Below are 11,145 nucleotides of genomic sequence, written 5' to 3'. Positions count from 1 at the left end.
TGAAAATATTACAAATATTACCGGCGCATTCAACCGATGCTCTGTTTATCAAGAATTGCGCTACATTTTTATTTGTCGTAAGCAAATTATAAAAAAATATTTATGTGAATGCGCGATACATTCTTAGATACACTATGTTATTGTTTTTATGTTGATTTTAAAACTTTGCATTTTCACAATTGCGAGAAGAATATGTGAGCTATAAAGAGAACATCTTGTACATTAAGTATATACATATATACATATATATGAAAGTTGTATCTATCGCTTTGTTGAAGAAAGCGATAGATACTTTTTGATCGAAAAACGGGCCTATGCGGAGGGCCTGTGAAAATAATTTATCACAAAAGTATAATTAGCATAGTTACGTATATATATATATATATATATATATATATATATATATATATATATATACATATATATACATAACAAATATTTATCTATATAAAATATTATTTATTGTTTTTTATCGCGCAGAATTTTCCGGAGACAGACGAAATACGAAATGTTAGAGGCTGGTTTGCATTTGATCGTGTCACATTGCGCACTGATGCATTTCTTATTCTCATTACTCATCAACGAATCGATCATCCGCATTTATAAACTAGCAAGTAAATAAATTATCTAGTATTAACATTTATAAAACCGACGGTAATCGCGATTAAGAAACGCAATCGGCTTATCGATGTACATAAGTATGAAAGAAACACACATCGCCACTTTACAAGATCGAGTATTTATATATATTATATATACATAGCTATATTATATATATATATATATATATATATATATATATATATATTGAATATAAATCTTATATTTGTACGATATACGAGAGATATAAGGAAGCCCGCCCTGAGACGAAAACATTCATAACAAGTGTGTGATAATATTTGTAAAACTTGATATTCAATAAACAATTTTATGTTCTTTACAAATTTCGCATACATCTTGTTTTATACATATATATTACATTTCGAAAACAGTTAATATAATTAAACGATGGTCACAGTTTCTACTTTTAAATTTTTCCTATTTCAGATTTTTCTTTTTTTTTTTAAGCAGCTATTTTAATTTAATTTAATTTTTAATATTAAGTAAAATTATCTGTATGAAAACAAAACATTTTTATAGTTATTTACTTCTATTGTCATTCTCATTCTTGTTTTTTCGACTGTTGTAAATAAATTTCTCACATATACGTAGCATATATATAGAAAGAGTTTTCTATAATTTATAATTAATTCAATAATAATAAAACAAAAAGTTAATTTTATATTATAAAGCATATTATACTTACATTGAAAATAGTTATTTGTATATGAATAAAAATCTTATATTGCAGACCTTATTTTGTATAAATAAATTATACAATTCTGATTTTAAAAATATGACAATGTATAGCTATAATCTTAAATATATACAGTTATAATTTCAATACGTATAATTATAAGTTTTTTTAGATTTCATATATTAATAATAATATAATATATAGATACATATTAACAATATTGTTACACTCGCGGCGAAGACTTCGATTAATATCGAAGGCGCGCACTAATGAATCGACCGCTCGCGAGAAATAAATAAGCACTTTTAAAGAAGCAAAGGAACTTTAATGCAACTCAAGAACACAAACGATAACGTTAATAACACAGAATAATAATGCAACGGATCGGCTCGAGAGAAAACACGTCCGCACAGCAAGACAGCTGGCTCCAAATTCAGCTGACTGTTGTTGTTGACAATCTTCCTATCAACGGGATCCGGACAACGGGCCTTAACGATTCGGGCGCGCGCGTAACACTATGTAAACACATTATATACATATCGTCAGTATCAAAGCTTACACAGCAGAAAACAGACATATTGTGTTATATAAAACTGTCATACAAACAGTTATCTACTGTGACTCGTGGTAACCATATCACTAGTGCGTTAAATCAAGTTTCGACAGGCATTTTGCAGACAAATTGCAACAACAATTTGCAATAACAATGGAATATTGGTTAATACTGTTATCAATCGTGATTGGTACACTAAGTATTCATTATCTGTTTAAAAATTACAATTTTTTTAAAAGACACAATGTCATTCACATACCGTCTGTTCCAATACTGGGCAACATGACATCGGTTATATTTCGCCGAATATCAATGATCGATTTTATTTGCAAGATATATAATTTCAATCCAGACGCAAAATATTTTGGATGTTACGCTACGACGACGCCGATTTTTTTGCTTCGTGATCCAGAAATAATTAAGTCCATCCTTGTGAAGAATTTCGAAGCGTTTCCTGATCGTCGCGGTTTCAATGATCTCAACGATCCTTTGCTTGTGGACAATTTGTTTTCTCTTCACGGACAAAAGTGGCGGGATGTGCGAACTCTATTAAGTCCCTCTTTTACATCCAGTAAGATGAAAATGATGTTTACCTTGATGTCGGAATGCGTTTTGGACTTTGCTAATTTTCTTTCCACGATATCAGTGGAAAAAAATGACATGGACATGAAAGACGTCTTCACTAAATATACGACTGACGTCATCGCTACATGTGCTTTTGGAATCAAGATCAATTCTATGAAGGATCCAAAGAACAAGTTTTATGTTTATGGTAAAGAGGCGACCAACATCTTTGGCATCAAATCTCTTTTTCTCGTGACTTTCCCAACGCTCGGGCGAATTTTTAATGTAAAACTTATAAGTAATCACGTATCGGATTTCTTCAAAGATATTATAAGAACTACTATCGCTACGCGTGATGCCAAGAATATTATTCGTCCGGATATGATACAATTGATGATGGATATTAGAGGTAAAGAAGGTCGGAGAGAGCTTGATATCGATGACATGACTGCGCAAGCGTTTGTTTTTTTCTTTGGTGGTTTCGATACTACTTCAACTGCAATGTGCTTCGCAGCTCACGAACTTGCGATTAACCCGGACGTTCAGAACAAGTTGCGGCAAGAAATCGACAAAATACTGGAAGAGTCAAATGGAGAAGTGACATATGAAATTATTAACCGGTTCGAATATTTAGATCTAGTCATAAATGAGACCCTCAGATTATATCCTCCTGTCGGCGTTTTAGAAAGATTATGCAACAAGTCTTATGAATTACCACCTGCATTACCAGGCGAGAAACCTTTCACTATGGAGAAGGGTATGACTGTTTGGATTCCGGTTTATGCGATTCATCATGATGCAAAGTATTATGATGATCCCGAAAAGTTTCGTCCTGAAAGATTTTTGGACAATAAGATGTATCACAACTCTCCATGCTATTTGCCATTTGGATTAGGGCCGAGAATGTGTATAGCGAATAGATTTGCTATGCTAGAGGTAAAAGTTTTGCTTTTTCATCTATTAGCACGATGTGAGCTGAAACCTTGTGCGAAAACTATGTTGCCAATAAAATTCACCAAGAAAGTTACAATGATGCCGGAAAATGGATTTTGGTTGAATGTTCAGCGTAGAAGCTCTGAATCCTGTCCTTGAATCTACTTTGATTAATAGCATTACTAATTCTTAGAAAATATTTTTAAAAAATAATAAATTTTTTTACCGAATCATTATATTATATTACTAATAATAATTATAACATTTTTATAATACAATTGCCATCGTAGTGTAATATAACTTTTGTACGCCATTACAGATTATTTCATATATTGTTAGCGTTTGTAAAAAATTGTTTTTGTTTTGTTTTGTTTTTTTCGTTAATTTGTGCTATAAACACCTACAAAAATATTTGTTTGGATAAATATTAATAGTGAATAATTGTTTAATTTGTTAGAATTTGATACTAAAAATTTATTTACTTTAAATATCAATTATGTATGCATATATCATTCTATATATATTATACTGTATCTTGCGTACGAACAGCGGAGAAATCCATATATATGCAAACACAATTGAGAGCATTTTGTATTATCAAATTTTTCGATAACGATTGAACTCACTTTTTAGAGATTTATAAGTTCGACTTTAATATATATTAATATATATATTAATAAGCTTAAACAATTGTTTGCTACAAAATTCAGTTCATAATCTGTTAAGAAATCTATTATTAAAAATTTATATTTATAGTAATAGCATATATTTTATAGAAATATCTACATATTACATAATCTTGTTAACACACACACACATGTGTGTGTGTGTGTATGCACAGCGATACATTTCTCGTTCAAATAAGTGTTGATATGTTTATATTTTGATGTAATATTTTATGTATGACGTAAATTTTAGATTTACATATAATTACGCAAAACTGCACAATCATTATTTACAATGTGTTATTTCAATATTGATTAAGTGCTGACAATAAATAACAGGAGAGTATTAATTTTTATTAAAATATAAAGTTTACGTTGCAATTTTTTATATTCAGAATCGTAAATAATCTGCTGCGTATAATTACACATGAATTTTTTTTGTGATATCGTTATAATCACAATAGTATCAGCACATCGTAATAATATCAGTAAATAAATAAGATATGATAAGAATTGAATTTAATAGATAAATACAGAAAAAAAATTAAAGTTAACTAAAATAATAAAATGTTTTTATATAGCGATATTTTATACAAGACATACTTAGATCGCATATAATTAACTTGTATATTATTTTTTATTTGTCATATTCAAGGAACATATCTTAGGAAAATATCTAGTAATATTCAGTAATAATGGATAATTTTCATTTGATCAAATAATTTTCTGCGAGTATATATATATATATATATATATATATATATATATATATACTCGCAAAAAATTATTTGATCAAATGAAAACTACTATATGTATATATATATATATATATATATATATATATATATATAGTCTAAGAAAATTATTATATACACACACAGACACACAAAATAATATTAAGTAAAATTATCTGTAAGAAAACAAAACATTTTTATGGTTATTTACTTTTATTGTCATTTTCATTCTTGTTTTTTCGACTGTTCTAAATAAATTTCTCACATATATGTAGCATATATAGAAAGAGTTTTCTATAATTTAGAATTAATTCAATAATAATAAAACAAAAAGTTAATTTTATATTATAAAGCATATTATACTTACATTGAAAATACTTATTTGTATATAAATAAAAATCTTATATTGCAGACCTTATTTTGTATAAGTAAATTGCAACAATTCTGATTTTAAAAATATGACAATGTATAATCTTAAATATATACAGTTATAATTTCAATACGTATAGTTATAAGTTTTTTAGATTTCATATATTAATAATAATATAATATATAGATACATATTAACAATATGTAAACACATTATATATATATCATCAGTTCATAAAGAAATATTCACGACTTATTGTTCGAACAAAGTATCAATGTCTCGCCAGTACTAATCATTAATCTTATATGACGTCAGTATAAAAGCTTACACATCGGACATATTATGTTATAAAACTGTCATACAAACAGTTATCTACTGCGACTCGTAGTAACCATATCAGTGCGCTAAATCAAGTTTCGACAGGCATTTTGCAGACAAATTGCAACAACAATTTGCAATAATAATGGAATACTGGTTAATACTGTTATCAATCGTGATTGGTACATTAAGTATTCATTATCTGTTTAAAAATTACAATTTTTTTAAAAGACACAATGTCATTCACATACCGTCTGTTGCAATACTGGGCGACATGACATCACTTGTATTTCGCAGAATTTCGTTCTTCGATTTAATGTGCAAGATATATAATTTCAATCCAGACGCAAAATATATTGGATTCTATGCCACGACAAATCCGATTTTTCTACTTCGTGATCCAGAAATAGTTAAGTCCATCCTTGTGAAGAATTTCGAAGCGTTTCCTGATCGTCGCGGTTTCAATGATCTCAACGATCCTTTGCTTGTGGACAATTTGTTTTCTCTTCACGGACAAAAGTGGCGGGATGTGCGAACTCTATTAAGTCCCTCTTTTACATCCAGTAAGATGAAAATGATGTTCACCTTGATGTCGGAATGCGCTATGGACTTTGCTAATTTTCTTTCCACGATATCAGTGGAAAACAATGACATGGACATGAAAGACGTCTTCACTAAATATACGACTGACGTCATCGCTACATGTGCTTTTGGAATCAAGATCAATTCTATGAAGGATCCAAAGAACAAGTTTTATGTTTATGGTAAAGAGGCGACCAACATCTTTGGTCTCAAATCTCTTTTTCTCATAAGTTTCCCAACGCTCGGGCGAATTTTTAATGTAAAACTTATAAGTAATCACGTGTCGGATTTCTTCAAAGATATTATAAGAACTACTATCGCTACGCGTGATGCCGAGAACATTATTCGTCCGGATATGATACAATTGATGATGGATATTAGAGGTAAAGAAGGTCGGAGAGAGCTTGATATCGATGACATGACTGCGCAAGCGTTTGTTTTTTTCTTCGGTGGTTTCGATACTACTTCAACTGCAATGTGCTTCGCAGCTCACGAACTTGCGGTTAACCCAGACGTTCAGAACAAGTTGCGGCAAGAAATCGACAAAATACTGGAAGAATCAAACGGAGAAATAACTTATGAAATTATTAACCGGTTTGAATATTTAGACCTAGTGATAAATGAGACCCTCAGATTATATCCACCGGTCGGCCTTTTAGATAGATTATGCGACAAGTCTTATGAATTGCCACCCGCATTACCGGGCGAGAAACCTTTTATTATGGAGAAGGGTATGACTGTTTGGATTCCGGTTTATGCGATCCATCATGATGCAAAGTATTATGATGATCCCGAAAAGTTTCGTCCTGAAAGATTTTTAGACAATAAGATGTATCACAACTCTCCATACTATATGCCATTTGGATTAGGACCGAGAATGTGTATAGCGAATAGATTTGCTATGCTAGAGGTGAAAGTCTTACTTTTTCATCTATTAGCACGATGTGAGCTGAAACCTTGTGCGAAAACTATGTTGCCAATAAAATTCAGCAAGAATAGTACAATGATGCCGGAAAATGGATTTTGGTTGAATGTTCAGCGTAGAAGCGACATGAATCCTGTCTTTGAATCTACTTGATTAGAGGCATTATTAATTCTTAGAAAATATTTTTAAAAAATTACAAATATTTTACTAAATCATTATATTATACTACTAATGATAATCATAACATATTTATAATACAATTGCCATCGTAGTGTAATATAACTTTTGTGCGCCATTACAGGTTATTTCATATATTGTTAGCATTTGTAAAAAATTGTTCTTGTTTTGTTTTTTTTTCGTTAATTCGTGTTATAAACACCTGCAAAAACATCTGTTAGGATAAATATTAATAATGAATAATTGTTTAATTTGTTGGAATTTTATATTAAAAATTTATTTAGTTTAAATGTTAAATGTCAATTGCATGTGCACATATCATTCGATACATATTATATTGTATTATATCTTGTGTACCAACAATGAGGAATTTTATATATCTATATGCGAACACAGTTGAGAGTAATATATTCGACTTGCATATATATTACGCAATTGAAGTATTATTTGTTAAAATATGCAATTCAAAATCTGTTAAGAAATTTATTATTAAAAATTTGTTTACTTATAGTAATAGCATTTATTTTATAGAAAAATATACATATTACATAATTACATAATCTTGTTCACACACACACATACACACACACACACACACATACATTCCTTATTCAAATAATAGTTGACGTGTTTATGCTTTGATGTAACATTTTGTGACAAAATTTTATTAGAATAACATAATAATAACTAATGCAAAACTGTACAATCATTATTCACAATATGTTATTTCAATATTGATTAATATTAGCATATCATAATAATATCAACAAACAGACGATAAGAATTGATAAGAAGTGAATTTAACAGAAAAATGCAGATAAAAAATTAAAGTTAACTAAAATAATGAAATGTCTTTATATAGCGCTATTTTACAAGATATATGTATTTAGATTGCACATAATTAAATTGTGTAATATTTCTTATTTTTATATATTCAAGGAAAATATGGAAAATATCTGTTAATATTTAATAAATATCTGTTAATAATTAGTAATGTTGATACATTTTCTTTTGATAAATATATACATACGAAGGAAACACTCACGCACACACATAAAGTAATCTTAAGTAAAATAATTTGTATAAAACAAAAGATTTTTATATACGAGTATTTTTTACTCCTGTTGTCATTTCTATTTCTTTTTTTCTCGATTGTTCTAAATAAATCTCTCATATTTGTAACATATAGAGAGTTTTCTACGCTTTAGAATTAATTCCATAATATAATAGCATCAACAAAAATTTAATTCCATTGCAAAACATATTATAATTTTTATATTGAAAATAATTATTTGTATGTGTGTGTAAATAAAAATCTTATTTTACAAAGATAAATAAATTGTACAATTTTGACATCAAAAATATAACAATATTTAATTATATCTTGTGGTACTCATATATTAATTATCATGTAAATATTATATTAATATCACCAGTAGATAAAAAACTGACATTATTTAAGATTATTGGTTGATAAAAATTACTAAAGAATTAAATCATTAGTATTTTGCAATGAATCATGATTCATAATGATTTAATAATGTTTTATTAATGATTTAATAATGATTTAATAATGATTTAATAATGATTTATTAATGATTTAATAATGATTTAATTCTTTAGTAATTTAATTCTTTAGTAATTTTCATCAACCAATAATCTTAAATAATGTCAGTTGAAAAATGTCTTTTGCATCAGAAAGATCCACGAATATATATTAGGCGGTATGAAACTGTCATACCGCAGCAATTATCCGCAGTGATTAGTAACAACATCGCTAGTGTGTTAAATCAAGTTTCGTCAGGCATTTTGCAAACAAATTGCAACGACAATTTGCAATAACAATGGAATATTGGTTGATACTGTTATCAATCGTGATTGGTGCAATAGGTATTCATTATCTGTTTAAAAATTACAATTTGTTTAAAAGACACAATGTCATTCACATACCGTCTTTTCCAATACTGGGCAGTATGACGTCAGTTATATTTCGCCGAATATCAATGGCTGATTTTATTTGCAAGATATATCATTTCAATCCGGATGCAAAATACTTTGGATTCTATGCCACGACAAATCCGATTGTTCTACTTCGCGATCCAGAAATAATTAAATCTATTCTTGTGAAGAATTTCGAAGCATTTCCTAATCGTCGCAGTTTGAGTGATTTGAACGAACCCTTGTTTGCAAACAATATGTTTTTTCTTCATGGACAAAAGTGGCGGGATGTGCGAACACTATTAACTTCCTCTTTTACATCTAGCAAGATGAAAATGATGTTTACCTTGATGTCAGAATGCGCTGTGGATTTTGCTAATTTTTTTTCCACATCGATACCAGGAGAAAAAAGCGACATGAATATGAAAGACGTCTTCGTTAAATATACGAACGATGTCATTGCTACGTGTGCTTTTGGAGTCAAAATTGATTCTATGAAGGATCCAACGAACAAATTTTTTGTTTGTGGTAAAGGAGCCATCAACCCCTCCACTATGAAAATTATTTTTCTTATGACTTTTCGAACGTTCGGTCGAATTTTCAATGTAAAAATTATAAGCAGTCACGTATCGAATTTCTTTAAAGATATTATAAGAACTACTATCGCTACACGTGATGCTGAAAACACTATTCGTTCGGATATGATCCAATTGATGATGGATAGCAGAGGTAAAAGAGAACGTAAAGAGCTTGACATCGATGACATGGCTGCGCAAGCATTTACTTTTTCCTTCGCTAACCTTGAAACTACTTCAACCACAATATCTTTCATTGCTCACGAAATTGCAACTAATCCAGACGTTCAAGTGAAATTGCGGCAGGAAATTGATCAAATATTAGAAGAATCGAATGGACAAGTGACTTTTGAAATTATTAATTAGTTTCAATACTTAGATGCAATAATAAAGGAAACTCTTAGATTATATCCAGTCATTATCTTAGAAAGAGTATGTGATAAGACTTATGAATTACCACCTGCGTTACCAGGCGAGGAGCCCTTCATTATGAAGAAGGGTATGACTTTTTGGATTCCGGTTTACGCGATTCATCGTGATGCAAAATACTATGATCATCCAGAAAAATTTCGTCCTGAAAGATTTTTAGACAATAAGATGTATCACAACTCTCCATACTATATGCCATTTGGATTAGGGCCGAGAATGTGTATAGCCAATAGATTTGCTATGCTAGAGGTAAAAGTTTTACTTTTTCATCTATTAGCACGATGTGAGCTAAAACCTTGTGCGAAAACTATGTTTCCAATAAAATTCAGTAAAACTAGTAGAATGACGCCGGAAAATAGATTTTGGTTGAATGTTCAGCGTAGAAGCGATATGAATCCTGTTTTTGAAACTACTTGATTAGTGGCATTATTAATTCTTAAAAAATATTTTTAAAAAAATTAAAAATCTTTTATCAAATTATTATGTTATATTGCTAATGATAATTATAACATATTTATAATACAATTGCAATCATAGTGTAATATAACTTATGTGCTCTGTTATAGGTTATTTCATATATTGTAAACATTTGTAAAAAATTGTTTTTGTTCTATTTTTTTTTTATTAATTTGTGTTATAAGCTGTAAAAACTTTTGTTTGAATAAATATTAATAATTAATAATTGTTTAATTTGTTACAATTTTATATTAAAAATTTATTTAGTTTAAATGTTAAATACAAAAGAGGAATAACGAGGCGTAAGATAACAATCAAAATTGATAAAAGAAAAAGACACCGTGGCATAGGTTGTTAATACATAGGACCGTGGCATAGGTTGTTAATACATAATTAAAATCAGAACATAAATCTAGGACAGAAAATTTGTATATTCTTTAATAAATTTGATGGCAAGAAAAGAACATTATCCATCGAAGAAATAGTTCAAATATAAAAAATATATCGACAAAACGTATGTTTCAATCCAATACGGATCTTTTTCAATGCTTAAACGAATTGCATAAAATAATCAGAATGCAAACGTTGCACAACGCGCGCACAGTATAAAATAAACGAAAGGTCAAATA

The 11,145-nt window shown here is 29.0% G+C and overlaps 2 protein-coding genes and 1 pseudogene across 2 annotated transcripts; all 3 read left to right on the top strand.

Annotated features, from left to right (window-relative positions):
• The first annotated feature begins 1,827 nt into the window (after window positions 1-1,827).
• On the top strand, window positions 1,828-3,557 carry LOC112637764 (cytochrome P450 9e2-like). The gene has a single exon (XM_025408176.1). It carries the CDS (start codon window positions 2,004-2,006, stop codon window positions 3,504-3,506), a length of 1,503 nt encoding a protein of 500 aa, XP_025263961.1. The 5' UTR covers window positions 1,828-2,003; the 3' UTR covers window positions 3,507-3,557.
• Window positions 3,558-5,346: 1,789 nt separating this feature from the next.
• Window positions 5,347-7,379, top strand: LOC112637762 (cytochrome P450 9e2-like). The gene has a single exon (XM_025408170.1). It carries the CDS (start codon window positions 5,580-5,582, stop codon window positions 7,092-7,094), a length of 1,515 nt encoding a protein of 504 aa, XP_025263955.1. The 5' UTR covers window positions 5,347-5,579; the 3' UTR covers window positions 7,095-7,379.
• Window positions 7,380-8,777: 1,398 nt separating this feature from the next.
• Window positions 8,778-10,478, top strand: LOC105255551 (annotated as a pseudogene).
• Window positions 10,479-11,145: the final 667 nt, after the last annotated feature.

This window comes from Camponotus floridanus, unplaced genomic scaffold, assembly GCF_003227725.1.
Source record: "Camponotus floridanus strain SB8 unplaced genomic scaffold, Cflo_v7.5 scaffold2, whole genome shotgun sequence".
Taxonomy (NCBI): Eukaryota; Metazoa; Arthropoda; class Insecta; order Hymenoptera; family Formicidae; genus Camponotus; species Camponotus floridanus.
This window is presented reverse-complemented; position numbering and strand designations above follow the sequence as displayed.